At 37.1% G+C, this 15,716-nt stretch overlaps 1 protein-coding gene across 4 annotated transcripts in view; it reads left to right on the top strand.

Moving 5' to 3' along the window:
• The window catches only part of kcnq5 (potassium channel, voltage gated KQT-like subfamily Q, member 5), a 291,724-nt gene that overhangs the window by 251,557 nt on the left and 24,451 nt on the right, over positions 1–15,716 (top strand). The window contains exons 9-10 of one of the 4 annotated variants that reach the window (XM_002937155.5): positions 955–981; positions 7,599–7,655. The exons of 2 other annotated variants lie outside the window; for them this stretch is intronic. In XM_002937155.5, coding sequence (XP_002937201.3) covers positions 955–981; positions 7,599–7,655 — 84 coding nt within the window. The remainder of the gene's footprint in view (positions 1–954; positions 982–7,598; positions 7,656–15,716) is intronic. One more of the 4 variants, XM_004914508.4, reaches the window with a different exon arrangement.

Here is a 15,716-nt window from a genome sequence, read left to right as displayed (position 1 = left end):
ATGTTGAGCACTTTCTATCTTTGCAATAAAGATGGAACTAAATAGAAGGAGCAGCAAAACACACTTCTTCTGTTATTGGATATAATTAATTGAATTTAATTTATTGCTAAGTCCAAAACTTTTACATAAATTAACTGGATTAAAGCCAAATGAATGAACATATAAAATGTTAGGCATCATTATCTTAAAATACTCACTATTAATGAGCATCAGAGTAACAGTAGTCTCTGTAGCGGTACAGGTTGCTCTATGCGTCAGTATAGACTGTACAATATACAGTGTAGCTGCACTATAAATTCTGGATACATTGGCAGGCAAAGCAATTACAAAGGCACATTTGAGTCTCCATAACTGCAGGAAAGAAGTACACCGCCAAAAGTGATTTAGTAGCTTTTTCAAAAATTAACTTGGAGCCTGGGGCGATTTGGTTTCAAATTTGACTTTTGATTATTAAAGTGTTCAAATAATGTCAAGAGCAATTGTTGGACAAACAATAACAAAGGTAGAATTCTCTTGAAAAAAACTGACTCCTGATATTTATTAAAATCCAATAACTTCGCAAATCCCTCTATCCAAATTTAATTGCTGAAGGAAATTATAAATCGACTCAAATCTACTTCATCACCGCAGATACCTTTATTCATTTAAACTCTACAGCTTTCTGTTAAGTATATGTCAGCAATGCATTTTGCTTCACTAAGTGCTTTGCCAACTCAGTCTGCTGTGGTATGTACTAAGCATGTTGCATGTTTAAAAGGATTGTGGGAGGAGAATGGACACTTTGGTTTGGTTCTTGCTTGAGCATACTGTGCCTGCACATGGTCTTGGCGTCCAATAATTTATTTATATTTTTTTCCCAGTTGTACAGTTTTTCAACTACATTATTTAGCATATTAATGATTAATACAGTTTGCTTAATTACATTGTTTCTCTTTCATTTACTAATACCTGAAGGAAAGAACAAGGCGAGGCATCTGGCAGGTTTGTATCTGAACAATTTACTGCTTGCATAAAAAAGACTATTGATGGCATATATACATTTTTTGTGTGCTAATTACTTTAAATATATGAATTGTTATAAAGAATTAACTTTATTTTTGTTCCAAATATAATCTTTAGTCAAGAGTTAGGTGAATTGAATTTAAATAAGCATTGCTTGACAAAATCAAAGGCAAAATAATAGATCAGTATTATTAACCATTGTGTTTGCTCATACAATCAGGTTGTCCAGCCTTGATTCAACTTCAGTAGTGTCAATATCAGGCAGAGTAAAAATTAGACTGGGTGTATTATAAAGACCATACAACAATGCAATGGATAGATCAGAAAAAAATCTGTATTGTCAATACTATACTAAAGCCAGCTTACAATATACGTATACAGCCGGTCCATTAGAGAGAAGGGAGTACTTGATAATTTTACTATAATATTCAGTGGGCTAGTTTGCGAGAGGAAAGGAGGTTACTGGCTTATTCAAACCACTAAGTTACCAAAAATAGGTTGTTCATCTCTCTTCCAGCCAATACCTTAAAGAATAGCTTCAATAAAAAAGCATGTGGGGAAAAGTGAAAATTAAAGGAAGTAAAAAAAGATTCATTTTTAATTAGAGGATGAGATAAAAAGTGGATTATGCTCATTTTAACCGCCATAGCAACCTTCTGCTCCTATAATTTGTGACCTTTCTGTAGCTGAAGACTGTGCTAGTCCTGTCCACCTATTTCCTCATAGTCAACCATATATTGACCATATATCTAAAATAGCAACCAATCATCAGGTTGCATTTTACTGGTCACCTCTCTAAATGCAAGCATCCGACAGGTTGCTATGGGTTACACCTTGGCAAACATTGTGCCTTTGCTTTGTTACATTTTCCCAACAGAGTTAAAAGGGTACATTTTGGTGCTACTTGGGTGCTATTTATGTCTGGTAAAAACCAAACACTGCATTGTGGGAAAGGAAGCTGATGCATTGGAGCAAATGTATTATTATTATTACCTGTGGTTTGTGTAAAACATAAAAAAGAACAATCGCACTTGCTTTTTTCTGCTTTTTTTTTTTCAAAAATGAAAAAGCTTGCCAGGTTATGGGTAGGGAGCTGTTTATTTAATAAGAGCAAGTGATGAAATAAAACTTACATGAGATTAAGATCTCTTAGATTTTCTTGCAATGACACACTGAAACCTCAGGTACAATTAAGAACACTAACACATCTGCCCCTAACTGTCATGCTTTATGGATGGTACTGGGTTCAGCTAGTGGATAATTCAGTTGTATATGATGCTCAGATATAGCCTGTAGATAAGAGCAGGGTGATTCTACATATGGCCTATCACTAACATTAATTGGTGCATTCTGTTCTCAGAAGTTCTTAGTACAGGTATAGGATCCATAATCTGGAAACTCGTTATCCAGAAAGCTCGGAATTACGGGAAGGCCATCTCTCATAGACTCAATTTCAATTAAATAATTCACATTTTTTTTAAAATGATTTCCTTTTTCTCTGTAATAATAAAACAGTACCTTGTACTTAATCCTAACTAAGATATAAATAATCCCTACTGGATGCAAAACTGTCCTATAAAGTTTAATGTTTATATTATTTTAAGTAGACTTAGGCTAATGCCACACATAGAGGCACATTCATGAAAACGCAAGTTCGAATCCTGAATGGAACAAATTCTGATTGGATACGATAATTTCTGAAGATCGCAATTATCATGAATATGCTTACGAAAAAATCGTATTAGTCACAATAATATCGTATTGGTGATCCGAAAGTGACAACATTTTTGTACTGAACTATTGTAAACAGCAGGAAAACCTTTCCGATTTTTTCACGCAAAAGTATGAAAAAGTTGCGCAAGTGTCGAAAACATCGAAAATACGTTTGGAGCGTTCGTGGATTAGTAAATTTGCCCCATAATGTATTCATGGCAAGCCGAAAAACGCTTGCTGAGAATACACCCCGCTACTGTAAAATCCTCCTACCTTTGCCTGCACTGGGGAGCATTAAATAAGCTCGGGGGCAGGCACATGTAGCCCATATCCACCAAAATGCAAAGTGTTGCGTTTTTTGGCGGATAATAGCTTCATGTGTCTGCCCCTGAGCAGCTTGCTAAGGATATGCAACATGTGGCATTAGCCTAAAATTATAGAGATCCAAATAATGTATCAGGAAAACCGCAGGTCCTGAGCATGCTGGATAAGAGGTCCCATACCTGTAGTAGTATTACTATGATTATTTCAATTGATAGAGTTATTTTAATTAATGGAATTAATAATCCTAGAGGAATTCTTTTCTTTATCTTTTGCTATTATAGCAGTTAATTAGAGGCATACCATGTGAGAGAATCCAATTATGTTTCTAGAATTAAATTACCAATCTATTTGTTATGGAGCTGTTTGCAATTGCAAGTCTTATTTAATTGTAGCTTCTTTTTTATAGTCCATTGCGTTGGAAACTTCTTTACAGATTGGGTATTAAACACATGGGAGCTTCGGGCTTGCTGGTTGTGTACATATCTGTAGGTGTGTAAGGATGAAAAGTTATTGGGAAATATTCATAAAATGACCTTTTGCTTTTGGTTTGAATAAACAAGAGGCACAGTGCTTGTATTAAATATCCGCTTTCGGTTTTGCTTTTATTTGTATTGAGGCAGTGCAATAGGCTGTCAGTAACCTAGTAGCCAATGAATATATTTCAGTTTTCCCTAAATTTTGCTAATTACATGTACAAGAAGGATTAAACCCCTAATTTGGGAGGGTTGGGGGACTTTATTGCCTTCTTACATTTGGTTGTAGGTAATGAAGCTAATGGTAGTGCAACCAGCTTCCAGAGAAGGTTTTTATTTTACTAAAATCACAATCTGGCACATTATTAAAGGAGAAAGAAAGGTAAAAAGCCATACAGCCATAAGCACTTACAGAAACGCTGCACTGAGTTCTCTGTCAAAAGATTTGTTGTGTCTGTTTTCCTCTGCCAGAGACACACAGCTCTCTCATCTCTGCCCTCTCCCCCTCCTGTTCCCCCTCCCTCAAGAATGCTAAGAACTCCTCCCCCCCACTTAGGAATGTGGATCTGAGCCAATCAGCAGGAAGCTGACTCATAGTCTAACTAACTGAGCATGTACACCTGTCTGGGTCTGGGTGCAGGAGTGAGGCATTATGGGAACTTTCTTTACAGAGCTCAGTGTTTTTTCTTCCTATTGAGGGCACTATTGAGAGAACTAAAGGTATGCCTGCAGCTTGAGATTAACTCTTTATTAGCCTTTCCTTCTCCTTTAAATAATTCTAACAGACACAAAGCATTGCTGTATATTTTATAATCAGACAAGTTTACTGTATCTGAGACCTGCAGAAGTGTATTTGTGCAATAATTACTACAGTTACAAGAGATGAGTATATTATGTATGTATATTTTTTTAAAACTGTATGCAGTTAACTGAAGGGATTTTGGTAAAACAAACCAAAAATTCTAATTAGATGTAGGATGATATAGGATGCAAAGGACAATCAATGAGGCTGCTGTTGAGGTGCACAAGGGTGACTAGAGGTGCTTTCCTAACTTGGGAAGAGAGTTTTTTAATGTTCTGTCATGTACTTTAGCCCTGTACATAAACCATATAAAAAAGATAATATTAATTTAGTGCTTTAACAAAAGAAGGGGCTTGAAAATTAGTCAGATATCTATTGGGTTGGTTTGAAACTGTTCAGATTAGCCCTATGTGGCCGTCTACATAAAATCTGCTTGTATGGGCAGCTTAAATGATTGATTTGTTAAGAGCTTTTAATTGTTTCCACTTGTTAAGTTTAAAATCCATGCTAAATGTTAGCTAATAGTCTGCAAATACACGCCAGTTCTATTGAATAGGACTGTGCACAGTTTAGGGTTTCTTTATGCCTTAACTGCTGTAAAACTAAAACAAATTGCTATTAATAATATGTTATATGCCCTGTATTTTCTAGATTTGTCTTGCTGTGTGATTTCTAAACAAATGCACTTTTACAGAAGTTTTTAAAAAACATTAAGTATAGTACATTACGATTAAATTATATACATCTCCTGTTCTTATGGACTTTAAAGGAACAGTAACACCAAAAAATGAAAGTGTATCAAAGTGATTAAAATATTGTGTCTGATTCCCTGCACTGGTAAAAGCACAGGTTAAATAGTATATAACAGATATGTTGCATAGATTCCCATTGTATTCTACAGAGCTTATTTGTTATCTACTATGTAACCTGCACCTCTTCTTTTTTAGGGCTTGCAGGGCAATGGTACATTATATTTTAATTACATTAAAATATTTTTTGGTGTTACTTTTCCTTTAAAAAGCATTTCAGACCTCTTTATCTTTTGCTATACGTAGCCATAAAGGAATTGTTTAAACCAAACTAAGGGGGTTATTTATCAACGGTTTATTTTTTTTGCTAATTACAATGAATTTAAATAATGGTTTAAAAAATACAAATTCCCGATATTCATAAAGAGGAGAAAATGCAGAAAGATCTGACCACTTGCAGGCCATGTAGAGAGGCCAATGGGAGCTGCCCTAGGTTTTCAAGTTTCTATTCCCATGAAGTACAAATGCCTGTTTTGGCACTTCAGGCTAATGTTCATTTTGCTTATACTGCTTTCTTACATCTGGAACATGTGTCAGGTGTTACTTTGTATTGTATTATATTATTATGTTTATCGGTGACTGTACAGTCCAGCAGGAGGGTGTTTGTCTAAAAAGAAGTCACAATTGTATATGGTTACAAAATAATAAAAACTGTTTATTTGTTTAATTTACAATGGGCTTTAGATGTATATTACAGCTACCAACTAGGGCAATAGTTGCAAGAATTTGAACCTCACCATAGCCAGTCTAGATATTGTAATAATGCTTGGGTACATCAGATATAGGTCAAGCATCCTATAAAAAGTAGTATACCTTATTCTCTCTATACTCTAGTATATTAGTATACCTAATGCTGACTGCTTTTTAAACCATAATACCGTAAATGTGCTTTTTTCAGTCCAAAATATTTTACCAACTCACCATGCTGTTTGTGAGTAGCATACTGCAAACTGCTGAATGGAATCAGCCATTTAGAGCTGGTGAAATCTGTCAGTGACTTACGACATGAGTCTTTTGTTGGTTTACAAACACATGTACATAAATCATTACATAAATAAATAAAGATAAAAAAATAAGATTATTTATGGAGCAGATTTATCCACTACAGTCTCCTGTATTGTTCCATTGGAAAGTAATACAATTGTAGGTAGCCTTTTGCTCTACAGTTTGTCACTTTCAATGACAATTTCAAACAGTAAAATCATTTGCCATGAATACTACTATGTCCCTGCTGCTTCCCAAAATGTTTTTGAAAATCTTTCTGTCAATAGAATGAAATAATGAATAAATGAGTCCATGAGCCCTGTTCTTGATTGAATGCTTAAATTAATGGGTTGTGGTGCTTCGCAATAACTCTGCCCTGTCAACTGTTCTGTAGAGGGGAATTTGACTGGAAAATAAATTATAGCAGTTACAAATATTTACTGACAAATGTAATAAATTAGGAGTGATGGTGTATGTTTTATTTAATATTTAAGATTGTTAAATAATGCTAACATGATTATATGGCTCCTTATATGTATTTAATACTAATTCTACTTATACTTTTTCATTAGCATGGTGCAAATCTTGTAAGCATAGTTAATAGTTGCCTATAGCACCCTCTCAGCAATTAGCTGTGACTCTAGTGGAGAGGGGAAAATGATAGGCAGTAACTGATTCTTGTTAGTCCCAGCAGCACTTTAGCAAATTTGCACCATGACAATAAGCAAATGTATATGTGCTTAACATTACAAAAGGGAAAATATACTCTATTTATAGGAAGGCATTATATTGCATTTATCCTTACATAAAAGCATTGAATAGTAAGAACATTTTTATTGTATCTACTTTTTTCTCAATATTTGCATTTAGGCATTTTAGACATCCCTCTCTGACAGTCAGCGCTTCCATAGGGCCTGTTCAGGAATTCTTATGCACTACTTGTGCTTCAGGCACCATGTTTTCTACTGGAAATGGTGACAAGAATATGGGACCACTGCTGTTATCTGGCTGATAGCTGCAGAGGTCAAAGCAACTCATTTGCCATTAGCCTCCTATATACCATGTGATATGGTTTTTCCTTTTAAAGCAACAGTAGCAGTAGCTTATATAAACTATATGTTTCTGAAGCAAGCTCACCAATTTACCATTGCAGGGCACCCCTAAATGAATTATGTTTAAATTACTTTAAATCACTTTCATTTATTGCTGTGACTGTTCCTTCAGAGCCACAAGAGCTGCTGGTGTTTTGGTATTGGCAGAAATTGCCTATAATTTCATGTATGCAGAAAAGAAGATTCCTGTAGACACAATGAAATAAATGGTAGGATAAAGCCTACGTATAAATAAGGCATATTTTCCATGTTATGTTTAAAAGCATGCACGCTTTTTATTTAGAATATTTATAGCTATTGTCAAATGTGGTAAGGCCTAACCCATGTGTTATTAGTTCACTGCATTATAACCTGATCCTGTATTTCCCCTCACTCCTAGTAAGCTTTGTAGTAATAAGCAGAAGCTCTTCAGGATGTACACCTCTCGGAAACCTAGGTATTCAGCATCCTGTCTGCTCCTGTGATTTCTGAGAATGCCAACCTAAAGCAGGTGCATGATTAGTGACTTAGCAGTTTGAAATTTCAATTCTGTGCCTTTTCCTCCTGCGGCCTTAACTTTTGTTCTTTTGTGTAGGGTTCTGAAACTGCTTGTAATGTTCACTGCTGCTTGCTGCCTGGAATAATGAATGGTGATCTGGCAGTATGTGGTGGCCAGACATGCTGATGTCTTATAAATAGAAACTTCTGGCCTACAACAAACAGCTGCACTGCAGCACGCATGGGCTTTTTAACCGGGCTGCCCTCTTGTTCTTGAGATGGAAACAGAATGCCCCTACATATCAACAACTAAAACAGATACTGAACAGATGGGATCATTCATATGACTGGCGTCCAAAGGGATTAAGAGCAGGATATACCTGGTGTGTCAAAACTGTGTCAAATCTTGGGTTTCTTCTTCTGAGCAGTTATCCTAAATCATTAATGTCTGCATGTAAAGATTAATTTCTTACAGACAATTATACAGGGAAGGCAAAAGGAAACAAATTAAATGAAAACTAGTAATAAGGGAAGAGGTCAAAAGATATGACTCTCTGCAATCATAACAGCTTGTATATGTACCGATAATGTACTGTACTTAGGATAATGAACGATCTATTAGCTTCTCTGTCCTACTCATCGGGGCATATATACTATACAATCTACTTAATATTGAGTACAACTGCATAGGGTAATACACTGGCTTCATTATGTAAAGTATTTGCATTAGCCATGCTTTAAAACCAAGCAGGAGGGAATTCATGTAATATAAAACAGTATTTCAGTGTGTTGTTTAGTGCAACAAATATTATATGGGCAATGTAATAAAAGTCACATAGGTCTAGTAATCCATAGCAAACAGTTAGCTAGTATTAACCGGGCATCTGTTTACCATATGATTGGTTGCTACTGGGCACCAACCCATATGATGGGTTGCTATGGATCACTAGGTCTATGCAACCTTTATGACCTTTATTATGTTAACCACCCTGATTTTAAATTAAACTGTAGACAGAGCACACATTCAAACCCTTTCTACTGGGCTTGTGTTTAGCGAAGACTTCTACTGTGGGGGTGGTGTAATAAAAGGCACTAGGTTTGCCCAGTTGCAGTAACCTATAGCAACAATGAGCAGGTAGCATTTACTGGTCATCTGTTTAAAAGCAAACATCTTATTGGTTGCTATGGGTTACTGCACCTAGACAAACTTGGTGCCTTTTATTGCATATGGAGGTAAATGTTGATCCGATTACATTTTTCTCTTTTACTTACCCCGTGTTCTTTAGTATATAGTTCATCTGAGTTCCTTTGCATTAACAGTCCAAATAATGAAGCATGTGCTCATATAGGTTATATTTTTGATCTATATCTTATTCTAGCTATGGGCAACCTATAGATGTGCTACTGATTGCAGCCTTTCCTTGGCATAACCCAATGCTAGGCACAATTTAGCTGTTAGTGGATTACAGTGATTATGAGTTAAGGTTCAACATCATGTGGAGGGCCACTTGTACACTGTACATATTAGGACATCCACTGGCAATTGGTCACACATGCAGCTTTTACTGTGTCAGGTCTTGGATATTGGTACATCTTTATTTGAACCTTATACACGCATTGCAATTCGTTCTGCCCACACCCTATAATTTGGATTAGTTGTTAGTGATTAGGAGTCCTGCCTGTTTGGTCAGCCCTCCTCCATCCATCTTCCACTATCTGCTCTCATGCTTCTTCATTATCCTATATCAGCCCTCCTGCATCATCCACACTGATTGTTACCCTAGCTGTAACCATAACAATACAGTTTTAGGGTAGGGAGAATGCTAAGTTTAAGAGGAAGGGCTGATAGCAGTTGAAGGAAGACTTATGGAGGAGGGCTGATGATGACAGTTGCATTCCTGAACCTTGATCTAAATTGCAGGGAGGGAGCAGAATGGAATTCAGTGTGTGCATATGGTTCATGTACAGATGTACCAACAACTCATGATGGAGTAAAAGCTGCATGTGTGATCATGTAGTTGCCAGAGGATATCCTAATGTGCACGTTAAAAAGGAAAAAAAAGAGAAGCAATAAGATGTTATCCTGCAGTAGGCATTGTTCTCTTTAATTCTACAACAACAAAAAGTCATAGTAATAAAATCTATGAAGGCCAGAAGACCTCTACATTATAAGGTGCCTGGTACAGAGACCTTATATAATGTATTGCTAATCGACAATGCAATAAGTCTATTCAAAACTATAAAACCGATTGCACAGAAACTTCAAAGCAAAAACGGATTTGCTATTGCACAGTTTTACTGACCAATAAGTACTCTGGTTTCCCATGATGCTATTCATGTGCTGTTCTTTTGTTCCGTTGGGATATTGGCATGTGTTGGTTGGTTGGTTTGGCCAGGGCCGGAACTAGGGGTAGGCAGAAGAGGCAGCTGCCTAGGGCGCAACGATTGAGGGGCACCAGGCAGGAGCCTCTCCTGCCTACCCCTAGTGCTACTTTGTCATTGACTCCGCCACTTGTCATTGCCAGTGGGCCGACTGGGTTGCCTAGGGCGCCCGATCGGCTTGGCCCGCCCCTGGGTTTGGCTCTTAAAATAAGTATGTAGCTTTTAGATACGTGTTAATATTAGGCTCCAGCTTTGTATTAACTGTATCAGGGTAGCTTGCAATCTAATGCTTAGAATTATACAGCAGAAAGTATGTTAGTTAAATAAAGTCCCTGCAAAAGTAGGTTCCGGAATCTGATATGATCTTATAAGTGTCTAGCTACAGGTTTGCATGCTAATAATACGTTTGCATATCTGACCCTTAGGGTTTCGTGGTATGTTGGTCCTAAATATTTATTAATGACTGCAGCCAGCATGAAGCACTGTGTGCATGTATGTGTCTGATATGCATGTTATTTACTGGCAACTGCCTTATCCTGTGGGCTTCTAGAAGGGCAAGCAGAATCATAATGTTGCAGCCAAAAGGTAAAATCTAAAACTTAATGGGGGAAATTGGGAAATATACTAAATAATCTTTGTCATATTTTTCCTTTGCAGTTACAGCACATTTTTAATAATAAACAATAATTATGTTTTTTTATGAAAGGGCACAGCATGGTACTCACAGAAATATTGTATGCTGTGCTTTCCCCCCGCAATTTACTTCATTGCCAGTAGAAAATAATTTAAGGGAGATTTGTCGCCAATGGTAACCCAGATTTAACATCGGGCAACAAATCTCCCATTATCTCATGTGCCATTAGCCTAATACAGAAACATCCAACACGCAGTAATGTGTGCACTGCGCTACATCCTTTGTAACAGATCTACTGTAATAGACAGCACAGTTTAATTCATTTCTGTTATATGATATATTTGCATATGAATCTGCTAATGCCATAACATGACCTTTTATACAAGTGCAAATTGATATCACAGTTTTCCATTCCTTTATGGTAAAAACACAGATAATGGCTATGTTGTGCACAAAATGAGTTCATCTTAAAATATGTAAGAAGTTCCTTGAGAGGTTGCTCCGTAGTAACTCTATGAGCCTTTACAAGTTGCTCTTATTCTAAAAGAAATTAATGATTTTAATTACATTACAATCAAATCTAACATGTTGATAGTACTCTCTGTATTACTAGGTCTAAAGATGTTGTGTAGAAACTAATCAAGAATCGGTGCTTATCACTGGACAAGCAGAACAGTGTCAGAACTTTTGCAACTACTATTTGTACTCGTTTGTGCCGATGTTTTAAAGGACATGTAAAGCCTACATTTGCCTACAATGTATATCAGTTGGGCATGTCTCCTCACCCAAATGGCATCATTTGTACTGCATATATCCCCTCCGTTGCCAGCACCATCACATTTTCCTAAAGCAAATAGCATTTTTCCTCTGATACATAATCAGATATATTTAAATCTGCAAACAGCATACACACACACAGACCCTTATTCAGCATACATTTCATCAAGAATACAGGTTTACACAGGCACAACTGTCTCTGATAAAAGTTCTGCTTTGTTAGAGCTGAGCTCAGGAGAGGAGGTTAGGAGAAAAAAAACTGAAGCAGACAGCTAGAGCTGAGTTTCTATGGGAACCAGCAATGCCATTTCTTCACTCCTGCTAGACTGGGGGCGTGTTTAGTAATCTGAGCTTAGAACAACTGAGCATGCCCACAAGCCAGAAATCAAAGCAAATTCCTTAGGGGGGGGGGAGTGGAGAAGGAAATCTAAGGGATTAAGGGGTGCTGCAGCCTTACTATTAACCTATGGACAACCAGTGTGGCAGGTACTGAAATATTTCAAAGAGGCAGTAACATTTGCAAATTCACTGTTTATTAACACTGATTCCTGCAGTAGTTGATTGCTACTTTTCACTTACAAACGTAACCAAACATGTAATTTGGCAAGGGGGGCCCAAACTTTTTCTTTTAACTGCAGTTCCAAAAATATTATCTAGAGCTGAAAATAAGTGATCACTCTAAAACTCTCATTACTTACTTTCAGTGTATTCTTCCTGGCATGGCTAGGAGAGCACATAACTGGCCTTCAGGGTGGGTTCCCCTAGGCAGTGCTCTAAACCCATCTAGGGTCCCACCTTATAGTTCGGGAACCACTGCTGTTGGCGAAAGTTATAGAGTCCCATTTATCATGCAGCATAAAAAAAAAGGCAACCGAATACCCCACAACTCACCACCTAATTACCAGGCATCACCATGTAAATAGAAGCTGTATTTATCAAGCTGTCTATATGTTTTTGACATAAACTGTCATTGTTAAAAGCCACAGCTGCTTGAAATGCTGTGTTAAAAACAGTGATCCACCGGCAAAAAAAATCATCATATTTTTTATGGCATTTACTTGCCATCTAAAATGTTCCCATTGACATGAAATTACACCATTAATATAACAGCATAAAATAACCACATAAAATATAATAGACGGGTGGCATTAAAGAAAATACACAGCTATAAATCACCATTTATTTTACACAGTAGTGTATATTAGAAAGTAGCACTGATGCAGTCGACTTTGAGGACAACTCACCAAGGCCCAGTGTTGATAAATGAGCCTGTGTTCAAATAGTCATTAAGATAAACATGTTTTAGCTGCAATAAATTCCTTCAGTTCTAATGTTTTGTTTTAACTCAGGACTTTGTATTATCTTTGCAATGGTGCTGCTCCCTTAATAGCAGCCTATAAAGAGTTTTCAGGACATCTGACAATTGAAGGTAAATAGATGTTTTTAATATAAGTGTGCCCCAAAGCAACAATTTTGTCTGATATTGATGCCATATGCCATATTAAATATATGTCAAATATCAAATATATGATTGCCCCACTCGCTAAACATTCGGGAGTATCACAGTTTGATCTTGTTTTCTTTTCCTATGAGGTGAGAATAAACAAAAGGATCATGAAGAATTACACTGGGGATTGGATTACAGTGTCACAGCGTGATAGCTCAGCTTTTTATATCTCCTGTCATACACTGTAGTAATACAGGTATCACATGCCAATATTGCATTGAGATTTGTACTAATGTGTATCCTATATTCAGTGCAAAAAAGACATGAGGGAAGGGTTTTTTTAATGATATATATGATGAAGTTAATTTGCTGTCATCAAATCTGACTCATCTCAATACAAGTGGTAAAGAGTTAATTATGTGAAAACTCTTCCTAGGTATAGCTGTAGAGAGGGTTCCAAACAGACTGATAGTCAATAGTCAACTGAAACATTCTCTCTTCTGTTTGGACTGTAAACAGCAATTTAACTAACTACAGTTGACCTCTGGGTCCTCCTCTGATTTATTTGTATAGGCCAAACATTTTTGGCTCCACCAGGGGCATAACTACAGAGGAGGCAAACGCTTTGGCTGCAAGGTGTCCCGGGGCATAAAGGGCCCAGCAAAATGCAAATGAATGAGTAATTTCAATATATCTTGGTAGAATAGGTAACTTACCAATGTTTTGGGGCCCTAAATTATGAGGTATAATATATATTATCCAAAGTGCTTGGCTCTTCAGTCTCCCAGAACAGGGATTTCACTGTACCTTTGCAGAGCACAAAATAGGAAATCGCATAGCTGTATTTACAGTGTCTTCTGGATAACAGGCTTTTAAATAATAGAATCAATACCATTTTTTGTTCTGCTTACAATGTAATGGGATGGTAGTTGTATTACAAAAAATGAGTCTCAGGCTGAAATCTGCTTTCAGAGACAAACTTTCAAGAAAACTTTGAAGGATGATAGGAAAAAAGGTAAGAATGACAAATTACATTTTAAACATAAGGACTGTGTGATGGGAGTGAGTTTCTGCAAAGGAAAATCTTAACCTTGGGGACCAGTTGAAAGAAGTATAGAAGTTTTGAGTGACAGAGTTATGAGTTACAGGTGATACATGTATCTCTCCAGCGTCGGATTTGTTGTTGGGCCGCCCCATTTGCACAATAACCACCTCCCTCCCCCACCCCCTGGCAAGTGCAGTAACGACCCCCCGCGCATGTGCATTAGCGCTTCCATGCTTCTATTTAAACTTATATAAGGAGCAGTGAGGAGAGGTTCCCATTGCTCTGTATGTGAGCAAAATTACTGTGTGGCTTAGGCGACATGCGGCCCTTACATTTGTGCCGCCCTAGGCCCGGGCCTTTGTGGCCTCACCACAAATCCGGGCCTGTATCTCTCTACTATGACAGGGGTCTGTCGGTTAGTAAGCGTGTCCCTGTCCTTTTTGGGATCCTAGATATTTGGGCTTGGATCTAATGTACTTCATAATTTACATAAATGTATCCTAATATCAAATTGTAATTATGGGGAAAATAGTCCATTTACTGTATGTCATGGAGATTGATATGTCATGGAGCTGGCGCAGTAAGTACAGTATATAAAATATGGCATTTTTAGTCCCACTGTTGCGCCCTAGGCAGGTGCCTTTTCTGCCTACCCCCTAGTTCTGGGCCTGCACGTAGAAGACATGCTGGAGCAAGGTAGGAACAAGCGCTATGTAAATATCTTTTTATTGGGCACAGTTTAAGTAAATAAGCCACGTAGTCCCTATACTACCATTCAGAAATCCCACCTTAACCTAATTAGGATCTTTACAGGTGGATAAATCCAATACAACTTGCTTTCCCCTCTAACTGAACTTATAGAACATTACAGCAATATAGTTTTATATTACCCCATATTATAGGCTAACAAGAATAGACCAGAAACAGGGCTATACAAAAAAGGCATTACTTTGGGTCAGCCTACATACACATTCTGAGAGTGGTCTTCTTTCTTATAAATGATGTGAAATAGCTTTTATTGCAAATCAGAACATCTAGTTCTATCACATGAACTTAAACAGCATTCTACTGTTGTCGCCGAGATCATGCATCTTGCTTACTGTTTCTTTTAGGTTTATAATTGAATTATCATTGTGTCCCTGTAATCCCCCAAGATTGTTCTTACAAGTGTTGGCACTTGCATCATGAACTTATTATGAAATCAGCTTTTGCAGAAGGCATGTAACTTAGGACTAGTAGTTCCTAGTAGGAACTGGAGATATGGATGATGGCCAACAAAAGTTAGATATGCCTGGATACATGCAGGCTAAACTGGTATAAAAAGCTTTTAAAGAGCCTGAGAGGCTCCAAAAATCGCTTCTGTGTGATTCTACCAGATGCTTATAAAGGTCTGTTATTCTGGGGGCTAAATAGAGGATTTTATGAGAATTTTATGATGAAAGGCTCACTTATCCTTTAAAGGGATAGTTTACCTACACCTTTTTTATTATATATACAGAGGTATACAGACAATTTTCTGGTCTTATTTTGTTTGTCTTTAAATCATTAACGTTTTTGTTGTTCAGCTGTCAAATTATATCTTACAAGCCAGCTGGCTGCTATGGATTAATTGCGCCACCACCTAGTTAAGCAAAAGTTAGAAAGTCGGATGTGGAGGAGAGCTAAGATGAAAGATGTGGTTGGTGAGAGAATGGTGAAGCTCAATAAAGAGGGATGATGGTTTTACTGGAGATGA

Source organism: Xenopus tropicalis, chromosome 5 (genome assembly GCF_000004195.4).
Source record: "Xenopus tropicalis strain Nigerian chromosome 5, UCB_Xtro_10.0, whole genome shotgun sequence".
NCBI lineage: Eukaryota > Metazoa > Chordata > Amphibia > Anura > Pipidae > Xenopus > Xenopus tropicalis.
Note: the sequence above shows the minus strand (reverse complement) of the source record. Positions and strands in the feature narration are given on the sequence as shown.